Raw genomic sequence first — 21,356 nt, forward strand, 5'->3', positions numbered from 1 at the left:
ATTAATAATAATTCAAGACCAACTCTGTTTAGTTTTCTATTTATTTCATATTTGCTTGATTTATATCGTAATATTTCAGACATGAACACAAACACAACAAGAGAATGATTCATATAATCCTTGTTAGAACTTTCTCTGTCAGCGACACAACTTCCTATTACAGATATTAATCGATACAATGTTATTATTGTTCTATTTCCCACTCTATTGCTAAATATAGTCTGGAATTGAACAATGTCAATGTTGATTGAACATAGTATATCGGGAATTTACACAATGTTCTACATGGAAGCTAGTTAATATTTTTTTTGAACGACGCCATCTGAACGTTGTTCGTTCTGTATTCATTTACATACCGAAAGTTGCGTTTTGAGTGTTCCATGTAGTAAAAGTGACAGTTCCGTACTGCAAAACACTTTCAGGACGCTCTGGAGTAGACAACTTCAATGCTGACACTTGACAGATTCACTTCGATCATTTTGCATAACCTTAAATTCTTAATTTTCTGAAATTATTTGTTTTATCCGAAGTTTTGTCAAAATTAATGAATAAAATCTGGAAAATTTTTACTTCATGGTCTACATTTTCGATGATTAAAAGTACTCTCGCAATAAAACAAGATATTCACATCAACAATATCCAAAACTCATCAATTTCCCGAAGAAAATTGCAAGATTGCAAGCAACGAAACATAACTATGATATTTTATAAACTAGGTCGTTATTACAAGCTTTGGGGTGGAGAGGTTCAGCTCGAAAACCCCCCCCTAGATCCACCACTGTATTATGTTTGAAAAAAATAAAAAACGCATGTGGTAGTTAAATTTTTTAATTATAACTCAATAATTATTCATCACTTTTTTTATCATTACCAACATGTCAAAACTGTCATCAATAAATTCTACGTCTTATATAATAGTAGATTTATTGATAAAAGGTGTTTTCTTATACATAATTTAGCATTAACGAATCAATTTCAAAGAAAATGTCTCTCTCACTTTCCTTCCATGTTCCACTAACCTTTCAAGATATTCCCCAAGCGAAATATATTGTTGGGAGCGTTTTAATGATGTTCTATAATTAAAGAAAAGTATCTGAAAATAAACTACGAGTAAATAATTAGTTTCACCAATATAATAAGGTCGTTATTGAACGAGGAGTTAGTTCCAGTTGAATTTCCCCTTTCGACTCGTCTCTTAAAGTTCTTCTTTGACTAACATCGGATCTAAAATCAAAAATAGATTAACGATAAATTAGCAAACCTCCAATAATTGATTAGTCATTTCCAAATGAGTGAAAAATTTGTTTAATACAATTTTAATAAAAATTACACTCGATATCAATCGTATGCTGAAGTGAAAAGTCTTGAATTCATCTTCTATACTGGTCAAAAGTTCACACAACTTTTGTTTTTCATTTTGTGAAGCTAAGGTTGAACCTATATAATTTGAACAAGCTAAAGCTTGTAAGCTTTGGTGTTTATGATTGTAGTTTAGTCTCAGCTAGCCCCGTGTTGTGATTTATTCTTTTTGGTCCAAGACATCTTTCTGTTAAGTTCGTATACAAATTGTTTTCGTTTTCAAAAATTCAGACTTGTAACTTTTGAAATGGGTAAAGCCAAGGAGCTATCGGTTGATAATCATAGACTAGACAAAAGTAACCTTACCATTGCCACTGAGCAATGTGACAAAATATGCACAAACTGAGACCTTTAGCGAGATAAAACGTTCAGGGAGGTCTCGAAAAACTAAAACCAACTGAAGTTGAACGTATTTTATTCATTGGTGAACGTGATCGACGACTACGGATCCAGAAATAGCAACTCAGAACAATGAAACTAGAAATCTGTCTGATATTTCTACAGTAATAAAAAGATTGAGAGAAGCTGGACTTTTTGGAAGGGTGGTAGTGTCGAAACCTCTCTTAAGACGTCAAAATCAAATTAAGAGGTGCTAGTGGACTGAAGAATATGAAAATTAGACGTATGAAGAGTAGGAGAGATTTTTAAGAAGTCAAAGTTTGAGTCTTTTGCGTCTAAGAGATGTATAATCCCGACTGTAAAACACCGCGGATGATTTGTAGTGATGGTTTGGAGATGTATTGGAGGAAGAGCGAGTACAGATATGGTAAAATAATATTAAAGGAAAATGTAGTACGTTATGGCCTGCGCCTCATAGGCAGAAAATTATTTTCCAGCATGACAACCATTCCAAGTATCTCTTGAAGCTGTGTGAAAAGTATTTGAGAAAATAAAAATGAAAGAATGTTCTGAAAGTAGCCATTTGGCCTAAACAGTCGCTCGAGCTTAACTCGACTGAGTTATTGTGGAACTAATTGGACAGGGAAGTCGGACACTGCTTTTTACCTTCCCTTTTATAGGCATGTGAAGGGGAATGTAAAAATTAATATATTTCATTCACATGTGGAAATTTATTGATGGGATTTGTAGCATGGTAACACGTGATTGGGATGAGCGATAAATGGATATCCGGTAGTATGAGTTTCAGCTTGATAATATGAGTGATTGTGCGTAGTAACTCCTCTTGTGAAATCCATTCTAAAAATAATCAAATAATCTATCTACCTATCATACTTCTCTTTAGACAGTGGAATAGAAACTGTAGCAGAATTACGGAAAAATATTTTGTCATGAGCTCAGGTGTTTTATGGAGAAGGACAAAGTAGATCCGAGATGAAACACTCAGTAGAAGGTAGTAAACTGCAAGAATCGAAAGAAATATTGTCAGAAGTTGAAAATTTATCCACACAGATTGTTGATTGATGATCAGAATCAAATTACAACACCATTAATAAAATATCAATTTCAATAAATAGTTTTTTGTTGATAAAAACAGTCCTGGGACTCCTTAACCCTTTTAACCTCAAGATTATGGAAACTTTCATAGTCTTAATACGATATTTATGACTTAGTCAAAAGTTTTTCAAAAAGATATTTGATTTTCTTAGGTTCTAGGCTTAAAATGAATGACGTGGGTTATATGACCCTATAGGGGTTTATGGTGAGACATATGGTTCCACTGGGGTTGAATGCCACTACAGTAAAAATTTCAATTTCTTACCGACAATGAAAACTTTCCTAAAAACATTTAATTAAGTGTAGAATGGCGTCTTTGCATAATTCAATGTTGCACATTGTGTACAAAGTCTTCGTTCTGGTTTCTTTTTTCTTTTTTGCTGCACCTGTTTTAGCGCTGTACTGGCAGATGGTCTTCAGCATACAGCATAAATCGCGATATACTTGAGGGTCGACCAGCTATTCGTTCGGCCAAAGGAAACATAAAGTCAAGAATTGAAATTTTTGGCTTTTGGTCATTTGGTGGATTTGCGGTCTATGTCATACAACATCACCATCTAGTCGGAGCGATCTACCCCATCCATGATCTCATTATAACTGGGAATGGCAATCGGACAATTAGCCTCATATTTTTGCTCTTTCCCTGGATTACGGTAATATTATCTTTATGACAATTTGAAAGATCTAACAGCTAAGTTTTGACAACAGTGTCAAACAACGATTTCGGGATATCCCTTTCCTAATGGCATTAATTCCCAATGATTGATTTTGAGACCAATTGTTTGCCAAGGTAGGCAAGGGAACGACTATCTTTCTCCCAAAATTGAACTTTTGTAACCTAGTGTTCGTATGTTGCGTTATGGTCAGCAATGGCTATATTCTTTTGAGCCATGGTTGACTCCTGCAGGGATATGTGGTGCCATGAGGCGAAGGGGTTCTCGAAAGAGATATCGTGCTAGGAACGTTAAAAGCTTTCACATAAGTCAAAGGACCTGCCAAAGATGCTGAACTTTGGATGTCAGAGCACTACAATACTGGGGTGATGGAGCACCCGTATCTGAACAGTCCATGCGATAAGAATCCAAAGATTCGTCGGTATTCCGAACCACTTTCCGGGGAAAAATCATTGTCATCCTCACTCTTTTCCATTATTTTCTCTATCATTTCCTGCAACCTTTGGGGTGGAATAACTTTTCAAGACATCCTCCTACTTAAAAGATGAGGACCAGTGAGACAGTATGTCTCAAGCTTGAATACCACTTGTCCTGATGTAATCTAGCAATTAGCGGGAGAAGTATTAATGGTGGGAAAATTTAGTATAAAACAGGTCATTAGGTTTTAGTCTACCCAGTCTCTGAAGATGATAACTTGATTATCGAAACGTGCGTTAAACAGTGTAATTGTGAGTGTTGGTGTTGTGTAGTATTTAGTATGAATGTCCCCAAAGGTTTCAGAAATTCCAACTTAGTCTCCCTATGGTGTTGAAAGGGTTAAATTAATAAGTTAGTTACTTATAAATTGAAAAATCATCAGGTAAACCATCATTTAGAAAATATTCAATTGATCCAGCAGTTTTAGCACTACTATGAGTAGTATTTTGATATGAAGTTAATCTATTTGAAGAAAATTAATTGGGAGAATCAATCTCATAATTTGATTTCCACTCATAGTTTTCTACTAGTTTTAAAAACCCGATTTAACTGTATAACTCCAGTTAAAATCAGATTAAATTTTAATTTCGCCATAGAAAATCGTCACACGACCGCTTGGAATTCAAGTTTAATAATTCTCCTAGGAGCTGAAGTACCTCTTATACTGAAAGCCGACAACCGTATCCTGAAGTAAAGTGTTTTAGAGATGAGATACATGGAAAAATATTGTGTTTCGAAATGTAATAACTGTACATCCATCAAGATAACATCGTTTTGTTTGTGCTTTAGGCATTCGCAACAAAAAATTAGGTTGTTTTGAAGAAAAGAAGAAAAATAAATCCTTCAAATAAATTGAGTAATCCGTGGATTTGTTGAATGAATTGCAAGTGGTTTCGGAATTGGATTAAATAAATGTATAAAATTGATATTACTGTAAGAACGGTTTAATTAATTGTTATGTATGAGTTTTATTCACTATAAAGTGCTAGGTTATTATATTAAAAGTATTTTTGTATCTGCCTCAGTTTATTCCTCCTTCATCCACCAGCGGTATTCCGTTTACAGTATGAAGATGGTTTCTTAGATGATCTTTTTCAGTTAAAAAGTTAGTCACCAGTTAATAGAGCTGTTGATTGGTTGATTGCCTCATCTATTTGTGAGTTATCTTGTCTCATACTAGGTGTTTCCATCTGCATAGTTTGCTTTCACATGGTGTCTTTATCTTTGTCTTTGTTGTTTAGAGTTTGACGATCTAATCGGACTCGTTATTGACTTTGTTGCTAAAGTTACCGGCCACCCAAACGAACGTAGTCATCGCGCATCAGTTCATATAAGACCTTTTTGAACTTTACTTTAGAGCACACCATTACGATCGTTATGGTTTTTGTAGCAATTATTTCTATAGCATCGATTGATAACCGCTCGTCCAAATTCAATCTCAGTGACATTTTTGGTTTTGACATCAATAGCATAATCCCCAAGCGAGGTGTCCATCGCAGAAGCGTACACCGTTGCGAGCTTACAGTGCCCCGTCTACTGTTTTCCAGTGAGAATTTTCACGCTCTTGATACATGTTTCTATTCATTGTATCGAATTGATATCTTCTGTTTAAAGTTTTCTCCATTTTCCATTGCCGCTCGTACTCTCAACATTTTTTTTTTCTTGAAGTACTCTTCAAAAATTACTTATTTGCCAAAAACATTTGACTGAATACTACTGCATCAATGTGGGTAGTATTGAATAAATAGTTCATGAACGGTTCCGCAAAATATGGATAAGTACCAAGAATTCTGAATTTTGAACAGAAATTCACAAGCTGAGAAGTTTGAGCGCGTCTCCTGCAGCGGTATAAAAAGGAAGAAGAGAATTTACTTTACCAAATATTCATCATAAAATGGAGTGAAGGAAGATGAAGAAAGACGAACGCACGACAGTTAAAGCGACATTCTCAGCGAGGAAGGTGTTTTGTACTTTAGGACATAATACACGGTGAAACCTGTTTATAGATCAATCCGTAGTGCGATATTGCTACAAGACAACGCAAGACCGCTTACGATGGAAACGTTGTTATTTGTTTGGTCCATTATAAAGAGGCACTCAGTGATTCGAAAGCAATGTGGGGGTAGAGCTCTTCGTGCGCGCAACAAGTCCAGAGATTTTTACGAAAAAAGACATCCGAAAGCTAACGAAGAGGTGATTAAATGTGTAGAAAAACTGTACAAATTTTCAGCTGTGTAACTTGATAATAAAAGTTTTTTTAGAAAAATTCCGATTTATAATTGAACCATCCTCGTAATTTATCCAGAATTCAAAACATAACTTCCTACTTTGTGCGACCAAATGTAAAATATAATACGTAGTTTATTGTTTTAATTCCTGTGGTTTTTTTACAAAATCTGAACGTTTATTTAAGAAAAACATGTACAATAATATTGTTCAAAGCATTGCCTATCTGAAACTATCACCTTTTCCCATCTTTCTGGCAATTTGTGGATCCCATTCCAAAAGAGCTGCGCCGGCTTGGCAGCCAAGAATGAATTAAGCCAATTTTTGATATCTTGCTCTGATGAGAACCATATTCCTGTGAGGGCGATCTGCATCGACCGGAACAAATGGTAGTCAGAAGGAGCAAGGTCTGGGCTATAAGGCGGGTGAGATAAAACTTCCAATCCACTGTTTTTTTAAATAGTTCTTAACCGGAATAGCAGCGTGGGGCCGAGCGTTGTCATGATGGAAAATTATTGCCTCGTGTCTGGTCGCATATTCCAGGCGTTTTTCTGCTACTGCTCTCTTCAAACGGGATAATTGTGTTCGGTAGAGTTCTCCATTTATGGTTTCACCCGGATTTAGCAGCTCATAATACAGCACACCCTTCTGATCCCACCAAATAGAGAGCATTACCTTCGCGCCATGGATATTCGGCTTTGTCGTTGAATTGGCCGGATTTCACATATGATTTTTTACGCTTGAGGTTGTTGTAATGGACCCATTTTTCATCACCAGTAATTATTCGATGCAAAAATGTGGCGTTCCAGCAGCATTTCGGACATGCAAAACCACCTTTCGACGTCTCTCGGATTGAGTTCATGTGGAACCCAATTTCCTTGCTTTTGAATATATCTTTTTGAATATATGTTTTTAACGTTTTGAAATGGCTGCTTAAGTGACACTCGAAGATTCTGCGAGTTCTTCTTGTGTTCGGCAACAATCTTCATCGAGTAATGTTTCCAGTTCTTCATCTTCAAACTGTTTTGGCTGCCCAAGACGTTCATCGTCTTCCAAGCCAAAATCACCACTTTTAAATCGTGCAAACCACTTTTGGCATGTTCGCTCAGCATGTTCACCATAAACTTCCACCAAAATACGATGAATTTCGGCAGCATTTTTCTTCATATTAAAGTAATGAAGAATAACTGCCCGCAAAAACACTTTTTCAGGAACAAAGTTCGACAAATTTGAGTGAAAAAATTATCAAACCTCACAAATTAAGTTATAGACCATTTAAATTATTAGCAGTTTTTGTTGAATTCCTCCACTTGAAATCAAATTAACATGATTTATAATCTTCGATCCACATCATCAACCCTAGTTAAATATTGATAGAATCATAATGAAACGTTTCAATTATTAAATGTCAATTTCCATTTGAGGTGATTAAACCTTCGACCTTGAAGACGATAACTGGTTATCGAAACACTGTAATTTTATGGAATGATGTAGTGGTAGTAGTTAATCAATGTGTTCAGAACAAATATCATCTACAGTATTAGATTTTAGAACACATCTTTGTGTTAGCAAAGCTAGTTCCGAATGTTTCAAAACCAGCTTTTACAATTATAAATGGATTAGCTAAAGAAATATTCTAAGGGAAGTATGAAGGGATTCCATAAAGCGCACCACCCAATACTATCGAATGAATAATTTACCAACGTGTAGTATATTCCGCGAATTTTGGAAAAATGGTATAAAAGCCACTTACATCGTTAATTTGATTCCTATTTTCAGGGAAATCGTGCAGTGCAGTTGCGATAATTAAAAATTGGTTTAACAAGTTTCAACGTGGTCACCAATCGGTTTTTAATAAGACACGTCTAGGTGCCTCAAGAACTACTACCTCAGAGGATAACGTGACAAACATCCACGATTTCGTATTGGCAAAGAGGCGACTGTAGGTGCATAAGTCAACTGAGACAGAAGGTATTTCAAGAGATCGTGTGGCTAATATTCTGCATGAAACTTTCAGCTTGAGTAAGCTGTCAATGCAATTGGTATCGCGTTAGCTTACTCCGGACAATGAGAGCAATTTAGAGAAGTCTTTGACATTGTTTAACCGCAACCAGAAGAGATTGTTACGATATTTTCTGAAATAGTTCTACTGGTACATACTAGGCATAATGAACATGCGTTAAAGAACGCGAAACATAGATTGTACATCGACTACTAGGAGAAGGGAGAAACGGCGTAGAGCTCTACTATTCCTAATTATTGAGCAGATTGGACGTCTATTTGAGTGATAAACGAACCTATAAGGTGAAGAAAAAAGTACTTTTCTACCACCAGCACTTTGTCCTCGCCTTCGCCAATGCCAAAGTGGTCGAATTGGGCAACGATTCTCCAGGTTTGACTCCGTATGACTCTTTCTAGTTGCTAAGTCTAAGAAAAGTAACTCGCTGGCAAGAAAATTGATTTGAATGAAGAGTTAATCATAACCATGAAGACATACTTGGTCAAAGGCAAAGAGGGAGCAGACAGACTTGCCAGAGAAGGAGCAACGATTCCATATTTTGGACCAGAGCCCTTCTGTGACCTCATGAGATATCGTATCAATAGGCTGAGGAATCAGATTATTTTTTTAATGTGGAAACATTCCAGGTCTAAGATAATCTAAAATATTAAAACCATATCAGCTAAGATGTCTGAGGAGCTGGGGATCGGTATTTAACAGATCACTGCCTCATCAAATACCTCCTTAAGACGATAGGCATGACAGAGGACGACAACTGCAATTTTTGCGAGCAAGTCTACTCAGAAGAGTAGTACTTACACTTTGGAAAATAGTACATAATGACCCAAGAAAAATAGCTTCAATTGGGAGGAGTATTTTGGAAGCAAAAGATTAAGATGTGATATAGAGTCTTGTACAAAATATCTTCTAGATATAGAAGTATAGTGAGTGGTAAGTCAAAACGATAAAAAAATTAAAATCATTATGAAAATTTAATAAAAAAATGTTGTGGGACTAGCGTTAGTACCTGGCGGAAGGTTGAAATATTATTTTTTATTAAAACATTGCTAATATTATAAACATATTGTATACGTACGGGTTCAAAATGACTACGGCAACTCCATTATCGGGTCTTTTAAAAGCCGCTACATGTATTAGAAGATCATTTTGACTGGAACTAATCCGTATAGAATCTCTTGGAATGAATTTCGAAAAATGTCCGAGAATGTAATACATCGGTTGTTTATAAAATTCTTGTGCCGTACAATTCACAATAATCGGCGAATCGACGAAATTTCTTATGTAACTAGGTCCCCCTTTTGTGTCTAAAACCATATTCCAATCCACCCATCCCGTCACCCATCGGTTGAGTACCTTTGGATATAAAAATATTCAATTTTTTTCATCATATTTCTCGATTCGATTATCCTACAGTTTTTTATGTAGCGTTATTATATTTAATAAAGTAACAAAAAAGATGAAAGAGAAGAGAAAATATGTACAAATGTTTCAAACGAGAATGTATCATGCAGACCGTGACCCCACGTTCTTTGATGAATTGAAAGATATGTAATGAAAATGTGTACCGAGCCGTAATTTATTCACCCTTTAGTACAAGTGTATCAAAAAGCCATAAATGATAATGGGAAAGTGAAATATGCCGATAACATCGTCCTTCTAGACGAATACTCAGTTTATAGGCAGTTTTTAAACGAAATTGCGTTGAAAGTTAATGGAATCGATCTACATCAGTGTTTCCCAACTTTTTAGTATTTAGAGTCCATTGTTTTTGGCGCTACTTCAATTTTCTTTCAATATACAGGGTGTTTTGAATCAAAGTGACGCCATCTGTATGTGAATATTTTCGAGATGGTTCTCATCTGAACATGCACAACAATCAATGAAGAATTAATATACTTTAGTGGAGATTTCTGCCTCTTAAGACAGGTGCGTTTGGGCAATAAACCCAGCACCTCAAGGTGGAGGGTTGAAAATGCTCCACACCAGAAGATAAAACAGCCTGCGAGCTATCTTTAGAATCCTCCACCTAAATGAGAACATTCTACTTGCACCCTTTACAATCCAGGTTATTTAATCGACGAGCTGGAAGCAGCCCTGGACGCGAAGTAATCTCTTGGAAATCATTAAAATAGTTTCATACTTTCTCTGATGTTAGATGTCTTCCAGCAAGGTTTTCTTCTTATTTTTAAACTCACCAAAGACTCTACAAAGCCTGAATCTCATCGCCTCATATCGCTCATTAGCGATTTTTGGATGTTTGGTCAAGGATAGATTCGCGCAAGCCACAACGCCATCACCAATCTTCACACTTTTAGCCTGATCAAAAATACAGCTTTAGCTATACCCGCCCTTAGAAATACCCGCAGCACAATACACTCCAATAACTGTTTAGTTCGTCGATAGCAAGCGGACGCACACAGGGTGAGCAAAAATAGCCCACGGAGAGAAAAATGTTTCCTATGTCAGGGCTTGTTTTCCCCAAGGAAATTTTATGAATAGTTTGAATTTTTCATTTACGGTTAATTTTTTTTGAGGTAAAACAACTTATACAACTCTGTTTCTTGGAGATTGCAATTGATTTTATAATGAGGCAAGCATTGAGTGAAAACATGTATTTGAAAGATTCCAAAATGTATTTGTGGAAACAAAATCTTCGCGTTGTGTCTGTATAATCCACAAAGACGTGAAAACAACTACCTTTAATTAACAATATTCATTGTAAAGCACTGGATGCTTCTATTTTATTACGAGACCAGTTGCTATCAAGAGGAAAATTTTTACAACGTGTTTATGAGTTGAAAAAGGAAATTGCCACTTTTCTAGAACAGGACATCCGCCCGGAAGACTAAAAGTTTCGATATGCTTTATTTGCGATGAAATTGAGTTACTTGCTTGGAGGAATTTAATACCCCAAATACACAAAAAATAGGAACGTTAGTATGCTGGAATATACATGGAGAAAATCAGTATGTGAAAAATGTTTTTGTAACAAATTGATTCAGCCATTTTCGTACAGAATATTTTCCCACTGAGGATAAATTAGTACCAAGTTGAGATTTTAAATCTTAGATTTTGAGTGGTAGCACTTAAATTATTACGGAAAATTCTAGAAGCACATATGGGGTTTATTCAGAAAGAAGCTTTTTTCTAGACTTCAATTTGACTGGTCATCATATCTGAAGTAGGTAAACTCCAAAGTCTGACACTCACTTATGTTTGGTTGCTTAACGACATTTTATCTTCAATGGTTAAGTTTGTGAATGAATTTCTTGGTAATCATTAAACATAATTTGGCTTTTGACTCGTTTTAAATGGAGAAGATTAGTGGAAGAAATGTCAATACCTTCGTGCAAATATATAAACAAATTGTTCATCTTGTTTTAAGTCGATATCGTCTTTGTGGTTTTGTTATAATAATTTCCAACAACTTAATCCCTAAATATTATGATTCATTTATATTAGCTTGAGCTAGTTTAAATCTTAGTTGAAAATTATTAAAGAAAGTGATGGTTTTGTACAATTTCATTTAGCTTAGTCTCATTTTTTTCTATTCTTCTATTTACATCGTCCACTCTGCATTGTTTAGTTGTTTATTTGTTTTAAAGTGAATCCGCTTTCACACAATTTGAGCTATGAAGTACTTAAATACCTCAACACACCTAAAATAATTGTATTTTCAATTATTCATATTCTATTTCAATTATAAAAGTTTATCGCACCTAATATAACTAATTGAAAAAAACCTCTAATTTCCATATGAAAATGATTATTTTTCCACGAATACATACTATTGAGGTTTAGTATTGAGCATTTCAAACTTGTTACTTGATATAAATAATATATTTAGGTTTAATTTCCACTTTGAAAGGAAAGAATTCTCAAAATTTATAATTATATGGTGTTGTTTATTTTCTAAAACAACAAACTAACTAAATGTTACCTGTATAATATTTTTAGCATAAGCTTCAGCATTCTTCCACGAACCAAGCTTAACTAGATTATTGTCGGCTCCTAGAACATAATAAAGTGTTATTGCGACATGAAATGGTGGTTACCGAAACTGAAACTCTTTTACCCAAATATTTCGTAGAACAGAAATAAACCTACTCCTCTCTCTTCGACATCTGTTTCTAGTAATCATACTCTTTCTTCAGGTGCTTAAAGTCCACAGCTTCTTCTTCTCCTGCTACTTGCTTTACTAGCTGCTCGATCTCCTGCTAGACAGCGGAGTTTTTTAAAAACCACAACCGGCAACGAGTTTGTTTCTTCCGAGGCTTCTCTGATGAGAACATGGTGCTCACCAAGGTCTCTGGATGAAGCTTCTGCTTTAACCCATTTTCCCAAGTACGCTCAAAAAATACATGCTCAGCATTTTCGTTTACACGCGCAAAACAGGCACTCGGAAGACGTGTCGTGCTTAAAATGATACAGGTATTCCCGTAAGCACCTTACCCTGATATCATCTGTCCATCCATAAGTCCATCGGCCATTTTCTGAAGAGTTTCACTGTTCTTGCCATAGACGTAGGTTGTTTTTCAGTTCTAACTTCGTGAGCTCTGCTTGAGTTAATTTGATAGAACCTTTTTGCCGGTAGAGGGCACTTTTCTTTTCAGCAAGTAAGCATTCCGGCTATAACGCTCATTACGTCTTGAGACCGTGCAATGTATGTTGTGATTAGAGTGTCTTGTACACTAGACCCAAAAGATCTATCATGACTTCTTTTTTTGCTGTGGCATTCAGAATATCAAAGGCGTAAGAATTCTATTTTATATACTAGATATAATACTCTACCTCTTACCATTCGAGAGAATGTAGATAGATATTTTGTCCTCTCCGTATAAGAATCTGCGGAGTCTATTATCTTCACGTGTCCATTGAGACAGAATTGCCTCAACATGACTTCTGTTAGTAGATTGTTCTTACCAAGCTTGATACATTTGATAGATCTTCTCTGGTTATGGTTTCTCAGGAGTATCTTTGCCTATTCCTGTAGATTGCTCCAGTAACTGTTTTTTTCTGAGTAATTTCTTTCATAGAATTTTATCTTATCCTGTGAAGGGTGTTTCTATCTCTACTTCACCGAATAAGTCAGCAGTTTCATTTCCCTTCACTCCAGTTTCTCTTAGAACTCATTGGAGGGTGAAATTATTCTTTATAACTTCCCCAGGTATACCCAAAGCAGTTTGGGAATACCTGGAGCTTAGACTTTTACGTTTGGACAAGATGATGATCTCATGTTTGCGATAATTCCTGAATTTATCTCATTTGCTTCTAAAGCTTATTTTTGTGGAAAATCTTTACTCAAAGAAAATTTTTTTTCGGTATTTCATCTTTAATATACCCCAGATTTGATTACGTAGATTTGCTTGTTTGGTATGGTATTGACAAAGATGGAGTGGTTTTCATTTAAAAGTATCTGTTATAATATAGTTATCGGCAGCTTTTTTTTCATTGTCTCCAGTAGAAACGATGAGAGGTTGATTGATCTGAAGGAGCTGGTGCTTCTCCTACTTTAGGTATGAAGGGTACTTTAGATCCCTTCTAGAGCTGTAGTAAAATTGCAACTGGTGCAAGATTTAATCTTGCTCTTTTTGATGAAGGGCTGGGAATATTCCATTTACTACTGTCGACTTCTAAATATAAAAGTTCGCTTATCAATAATATTTGAAAATGGAGAGGCTAAAAAGAACTATAGTTCTTCCAATATCAATTGCAAATTATAAAAACCCTTGCCGACAATTTTGTTTGATCTACCATAGGCGTAGATACCTCATTTTATAAATTTATTATTTTTATAAATACTTTTAAAAATGTGTATCTGAATATTAGATTATAAAGCGCAAATAGACGAGTAAAATTTTACCTGCCTGTGAGGGAGTTTGGTTTAAACAGGGTACCAGACATGAACTGAACCCTTTTAGTACCCCATTCGTCTATTAGAACCTCAGTAGTCTTTTATCTGATGCAAATAATTATCAGATTGCTGATTATTTTTCTTTTTAAAATTTCGAGTATAACTTGCTGTGAGTGTATATCTAAATATTTATTATTAAATTCATACCTCATTTTCACTACACTGTGCAAATTCATTATCTTCACTCGCCAATGGTCTAAAGAAGGCTATATTTCTATTTATTTAAAGAAATTTATTAATTAAATCTCACCATGCCACGCAACTGCTTATCGCAAGCTGTCTGTCAGGAATATTTCAAAGAAATTGAGTACATACACCTTCCGACAGCTTCGTCCAATAGAAGTGCATTTACGTTTACGATTCGATGTTTTAATTGGTAAACAGTGGAGATGATGAGTCCACGTGGACTGACGGTTTGTTAGATGCTCACCGAATTTTATACGGGGATTAAACATTATTTTTCATTTCTTAATTTGGTATGAGTGTCGTATGTATTAATGAAATATTGATTGGAACTGTCTGCAATTGATATTGGAAAAAATATATTGGTATCATTGTTGACTGTATGAAGTACAATTTGTGGTTGTCCTGTTTAACAGTATGAATATCCTCAACTGTTTTTCATTTCAAATTATTGGTTCGACAAAAAAAATTAGTAACAACAATTCAATTACCATTACAAGCTTCTGTATATAATAAGAACTTATTCGGATATTTATGATGAATATCGTCCAAAATATAAGAATTATTTTCATTGTCGAAATACCAATGTATAGCAACGCCATCTATAAACCCTTCGTTCTGCGTATTTGAGAATATCTGAAACGAGGAATTATAAATTAACCGGAAAATAGATGTGGCAAAAGGAATCAGACAAGGAGATAGCAAGAGCCAATCTTGTTTGACATCATAATCGATTGGGAGACAAAGAAATAGAAATATCGTATAATGCTTACGTTGCAGTCATCATATACCAACACAAATACAATTACGGAAGTTTTTTTAAGACGAAGCACGCCAAAAGATTTACAATAATACTAGCGAATATAATGATGCTGATTATTGATGTTTTGTGCTGAAGTATTTATTGAAATGCTGAGAATCAGATGTAAATTGGTACTTGAAACATTTGAGTATCTAACTAAATAACAAGTAATAAGAATTTAAAGAAGACAGGAAGCATAATTGGGAAATTTAGTAGTACTGAAGATCAAAAGTATAGTGAGAAACGTGGAGTAAAAGATCAAGAGCTGACAACGAAAGAAGGAGAAGCAACCTACAATCAAACCAGATAAATGTGTCCAGAGCAATCTCATGAGACAGGCATAAGCTTCAACATCACTAAGGAAGTGGGGAAATTCAACCACCAACAGTGAAGTAGAGTAAAAGATCAAGAATTGACAACGGAAGAACGAACAAAATCGTTCGACCAAACCAACTGAGATAAATGTGGTTAGAAAAATATTTTGGTACAGTTTATGATATAAAAAAGGATGAATGTGGGAAAAAAGAAGACCTATACGAGGATGTATTGATATCTAGTTAGCCTAGACCAGTATAAACAAAATATTGCGTTACCATAGCAACGAACAATAACTTATTAGAAGTGTCAGTGTAAAGTTTGACGTCAAACAAGTAAACCATCAAAGTACCCGTTTTTAAAAGGGTTAAGAGGTAAGCAGATTTACGAAGATATGCTTAATACTCTTGGTGAGCAATGTCCTTCGTATGCGACCGTGAAAAATTGAATTGCAAGCTTCAAAAGAGGTAAATTCTCCATTGAAGATTATAACCGATGGGGAAGGTCAGTTTCTGTGTCAGTCCCCGAATATATCGATGCAGTTTATGACATTATTTTGTCAGACCGTCGAATTGGGCTGAAACGGATATCTGAAGCACTGAATATTTCATAAGAACGCGTTCATCATATAGTTCACGTCAATTTGGACATGAGAAAAATTGCTGCAAAATGGATCCTCAAATGTTTTAATGTTGACCAAAAGCGTGAAACGATAGAAGAATCGCTTTCGATCTGTGCTCGATTTGAAGACGATGTAGACTTCTTAAGCCGAATTGTTACTATTAATGAGACTTGGGTATATTTCTACGATCTAGAAACACTCTGATTCTCCAAGACCTAAGAAGTTTCGTGTTCAAAAATCTGCTGGTAAAGCTCTTGTTTCAGTTTTTTAGGATTGCCTTGAAGTAATCATTATTGATTTTTTGGATAAGGGTAGAACAATAACTGGAGATTACTATTCGACATTACTGATCACTCTACGTGAAAAAATTAAAGAGAAAAGACGCGGAAAGCTATCCAAAGGTGTTTTGTTTTTGCAGGACAACGCCTCTGCACACTTATCTTTGAATTACTAGAACACCCCCCTTATTCACGAGATGGTTTCTTCAACTGAGAAAAGTTTAAAAGGTCGGAAATTTTCTTCCAACGAGGAGGTAATAAAAGCTGTGGAGGTCTGGTTTACAGAGCAAGAAGAAACATTTTTTTTTAAAGGTCTAGAGACGTTGCAGGTTCTCTGTAATAAATGTATCCAATTAAGAGGAGAATATGTTGAGTAATAAAATATTTTGTTTGGTTCTATAGTAGGCTAAGAATATTTCAATATATCCTCATAAATACCTAAAGAAACATAAAAAGTTAGAAAGTAAAATCATGATGGGAAAACTTCTGATAAATTGAATATCAGAAGAAAAGTAACAAATGTGGGGACCACAATGAAAGAAAATTTCCTTACAACAACAAAATATTAATAAAAAGATGAACTTTACATAACCGATGAAAAAATATGAGAAATTGATGAAAACAGATAAAGATTGTGGGGAAAGAATTGAAGTTATTAAAGAGAAACCTCTAAAAAAATAGCGATTCTTGGGATAAGAAAGTGAAGAGGGGTGGTAATTCGCTCAAACTTGTGACGAATTTTAGCGATTTTTTGGCTGAAAGTTCTCTTGCTCTATCTCCTCCAATTTTGAGTATGTTACGTGTCAACAATTAGCTCTAACAACACAGAGTGTTTGCACTACTACATTTTCCAAGGATAATTAATACAATAAGAAAATATTATTGAACGTACCGTATCTAAAGAATGAGTCAACGTTGGTCTGTTATCATCAATAGTCAACATTTTTATTTGATGATGTTGAGACTTTCGTAATTTTGGTCCAAAATATTTACTGATCCAATGACCCTGGAAAAATTACATTGCGTAACATATTTCGAAAATATAAACAGTATTGTTTTTTATATATATATATTATCAATTTTATGATTATAGTGTTTTCTTATGATTCATATTAATTATTTTTTTCCGTTTTTTTCTTCAATATAACGGTTTTAGGAAAAGTTACTCCAATCTAAAATTGAAATGTATTCTTTAAACTTAATTTTTTTAATCTTAATGTTGTTTCTTAACATTTTACTATAAAGTGGAGACATATTTGATTAGGAAGATCGTCCTATTCTTTGTGAAAAGCTTATTATCATCAAGATCTAATGTGTCATTAATAAAAAGATCCCCTTTTGATTGAATTTCATTCATTTTTTCCATTGAGATTTCCGTCAAAAAAGACAAATTATGTGATTCCCTAAAATACCAACTCTCAAATTTCAATATTGAGATATTTCTTTCTCTCTCATTCCATCAACTCCGAATAACCACAGTTACTAGGATGGTCCCAGAAGCACCTGGTCTGCCATAGAGATGGCGGTAGTTGCTTAAAAAAATACCACTGTATTGGAAAGTACACAATCTATTAGCAATATTGGCGTCGGTTTTTTGGAATAATTTCCATAGACTATCTTGAGAAGGAAAAACTATCAGCAGTGAGTGTTACTTGAGTTTATTGCAACGTTTAAGCGAAGAAATCAAGCAAAAACGGCCGTAAGAAAGTGTTGTTTCATCAAGACAATGCACCAGCTCACAAATCCGTTATTGCACTGGCCAAAATTAATGAATTTAAGTTGGAATTGCTACCTCATGCACCTTATTCGCCAGATTTAGCACCCTTGGATTATTTTCTGTTCACAGATTTGAAAAAAATGGCTCGGTGGTTAAAGATTTTTTAATAATGAACGGGTGATGTTGGCAGTTAATGGGTATGAAGCTAAAATGAGATTAGAATGAAAAATAAATATATTTTTTTCCAAAAATGTTTGTGTTTTTTTTTTGTTGGGCCCGGTACTTCTACGACAATCCTTATGTTTATCAACTTTATCGTTGACATGAAGATATACTAGTGAGAAAAGCACTGCAGGTAGTTTCATTTTTGGGTATGAGCTCCTAGTGAAATTTGACATTGTGTTTATAGATATTGGAAAATTGAAAAAACTTTTGGTTTCTAAATATGTGAATAAAAAAAATTACCATTTCCTCTGGGGTCCAAACAATACCTGGAATTTTTAGATGAGCCATGCTATAAAATATTTCGTTCCCAGTGGTGATACCCCAGAAAGTGATATTATTCGAAAAATAATTATCTAAGAACTTGATGAAATAATTAGCCCATGGCTTGTACATCTTTTTCTTCAAATACCCCATACTACCAGGGTAGCTTCCACTCTCTTTCATCCATTTGGGAGAAGTCCAAGCAGAAGCGAAAAGCAGGAGATTCTTCTGCAGTTTTTTCGCTTGTTTTATCAAAGGAATCTATAAAATGAGCAAATTGAACAATATAAGTGAAATTCATAAGTCTATTTTGAAAATTTTTATGCAATTACGAATAATATAGTTAATAGTTGCTACATATTTTTGAGATGTAAAAACTAAGTCAAAATTTATTTGTCTCTTTTATTTCTATTTCTAAGACCTTTTGATATGTCTATGTTTCTAAATCTTCTTGATTTTATTTCTCCTCTGTTTCAAAATAGATAAAATTGACGTTTCGACTTTTCTTTAAGTCTTTATCAAAATATTTTATCTATCATTCAAAAATTATTTGAAAAAACTAATTTTGAAACAGAAGAGACCTAAAATCAAGAAGATTTAGAAGCACAAAAATAAATTTACTTGTATTGATAACACAGATTTCTATTTTATTTCAAATTTGATATTAATGTGATCTCTATTTATTAATATAATTACAAAAATTGTTATAGGGAAAGAAGGGAGATGAAATGCTTTGTTGACAAAAAATCCTTCACAATTTGTAGACAAAAGCTTGTCAAAAACTAAGAAACAAATACACAAATAACTGAATATCAAATAATATTTTGATAAAGACCGAAATAGATTGGTTGGTCAAAATTTTTTATAAAATAGACCTAAAATCTAGATCAAAATATCTAAAAGAGAACTAAGATGTGAAATGTTGAAAAAAAAAAATAAACTTAACTTAGCGACTAATTTATGTACTGCTGATTCACAATCTAGTTGTTTAGTACAATGTGAGGTTATTTTCCAAAACAGTACAATCCCAAAATATGGAAAAACACGATTCATTTCGGCTATAAGATAATTTTATAATGTTTTAAAGAAAGACATATACAGAAAATATTTATTTATTGTTTATGCTCCTTAATAAAATGCTTTTTTTGTTGAAGATGCTTCTTTTGGTTGTTTTTTGCTATGGTCAGCTGAATGAAGGTCTCTCTTTAATGTTCAACAGTAATCGGCCACCGTTAAGGTTTCCCAGATCTCTTGTTATCTTTTGTTCCATCTTTTAAATTTCCAAAATTTTCCGGGAAATAGTCGAAATGGGAATGGAAAAAGTGAATTTTTATGATCATATTACAAGCGAAGAACCTGAATTTTTTCAGCATTTCCCCAACTATTTTAAATTACTTTGGGTCTGTATAATTTACTCGATATGTTTATGTTTCTAAATCTTCTGGATTTTAGGTCTCTTCTGTTTCAATCTTAGAGTTTTTTTAATAATTTTTGAAACATGGATAAAATTGACGTTACGACTTTTCGAATTTATGTTTTTTTTTTTAAATTTCATGGTTCGTTAATGCAGTTCTATTTTTTTCATCGTGTTGATGACCTCTATCTTTCGAAAACTATTAAAAAAACTAAGTTTGAAACAGAAGAGACCTAAAATCAAGAAGGTTTTAAAACATAAACATATCTAGTAAATTATACAAACCCAAAATAATTTAAAATAGTTGGGGAAATGCTGAAAATGGGTTTTTATATAAGCATAAAAATCCACTTTTTTCATTCCCATTTCGACTATTTTCCGGAAAACTTTGGTGACATGAGCAAAAAGCAACGTGGAAGATTTTGTATATTTAAAAGATGGTTCAAAATATAACAAGAGAGCTGGAAAACCTAAACGGTGGCCGATTACTGTTAAACATTAAAGAAAGATCTTCGTTCAGTTTACCATAGACCAGAAGAGACCTAAAATCAAGAAGATTTAGAAACATAAACATGTCACAAGGTCTAAGAAATAAGAAATTGAAGAGACAAATAAATTTTCTTTGAAAACTTCTTTGAAACTCTTCATACATCTTCCTCATCTTCCATTTCGTTTGCAAATTCTGTATTTTCTATCAAGTTCTTAATTTGGGGCTCTACAAATATTTCCTCTTTCAATTTTGCCTTTGATAGGATGGAAGAAGATTTTTTTTCAAGATTAAAAAGACTTTCGCGAATTTCATTATTGGCTCAAGGTGTTAAAGTAACTCTTTGTGATCAGTCTTTTTTGTCCAGTTATCTTCTTGGTTCTTACTATCCTAGCAGTTCAAATCACATTTTTTGGAAGTACCTCAATTGGAATGGAAAAAAATGCTTCAACAATTGTTTAACACTCATACAAAAGTGTATTGATCTTGATAAATGATATTTTGAAAAATCAATAAATGCATATAACAGTGAATTATTAACAGTACCACATCTAACACATGTAGTGATGTATTTCATGATAATAATTATCATAAACTGATAACATTTTGAAAAATCATTAATATATTTAATAGAGTTTAGTTACCTAATGTTTCGTAGCTGATAAATTTATACAGTTGATGTGATTTCTTATAAATAAATAAAAATATATTATTTTTTAGGTTAGGTTAGATTAGGTTAGGAAATGGGCGAAATACACGATGGATATACTTATACTATGGTGTCATTATTCTAAAAGTACTAAACTAAATACTTATTACTTTCATAAAATCATATATTAAGTGTAACTAATGTTTAACACGACATTCATTGACTTTTACGGTGTACGAAGTTCGTCTGGTCAGGTAGATAAATAAAAGTAGTAGGTA

The 21,356-nt window shown here is 33.9% G+C and overlaps 1 protein-coding gene across 1 annotated transcript in view; it reads right to left on the reverse strand.

Moving 5' to 3' along the window:
- Window positions 1-812: 812 nt before the first annotated feature.
- The window catches only part of LOC130896455 (putative glucosylceramidase 3), a 32,946-nt gene continuing 12,402 nt past the window's right edge, over window positions 813-21,356 (reverse strand). Inside the window, exons 5-10 of the mRNA XM_057804593.1 lie at window positions 18,508-18,789; window positions 17,218-17,331; window positions 14,800-14,944; window positions 12,152-12,222; window positions 9,287-9,564; window positions 813-1,224 (exon numbers count right to left, since the gene is read on the reverse strand). Of these exons, the coding sequence (XP_057660576.1) occupies window positions 1,125-1,224; window positions 9,287-9,564; window positions 12,152-12,222; window positions 14,800-14,944; window positions 17,218-17,331; window positions 18,508-18,789 (990 nt within the window). The 3' untranslated portion in view covers window positions 813-1,124. The remainder of the gene's footprint in view (window positions 1,225-9,286; window positions 9,565-12,151; window positions 12,223-14,799; window positions 14,945-17,217; window positions 17,332-18,507; window positions 18,790-21,356) is intronic.

This window comes from Diorhabda carinulata, chromosome 7, assembly GCF_026250575.1.
Source record: "Diorhabda carinulata isolate Delta chromosome 7, icDioCari1.1, whole genome shotgun sequence".
In the NCBI taxonomy this organism is placed as follows: Eukaryota; Metazoa; Arthropoda; class Insecta; order Coleoptera; family Chrysomelidae; genus Diorhabda; species Diorhabda carinulata.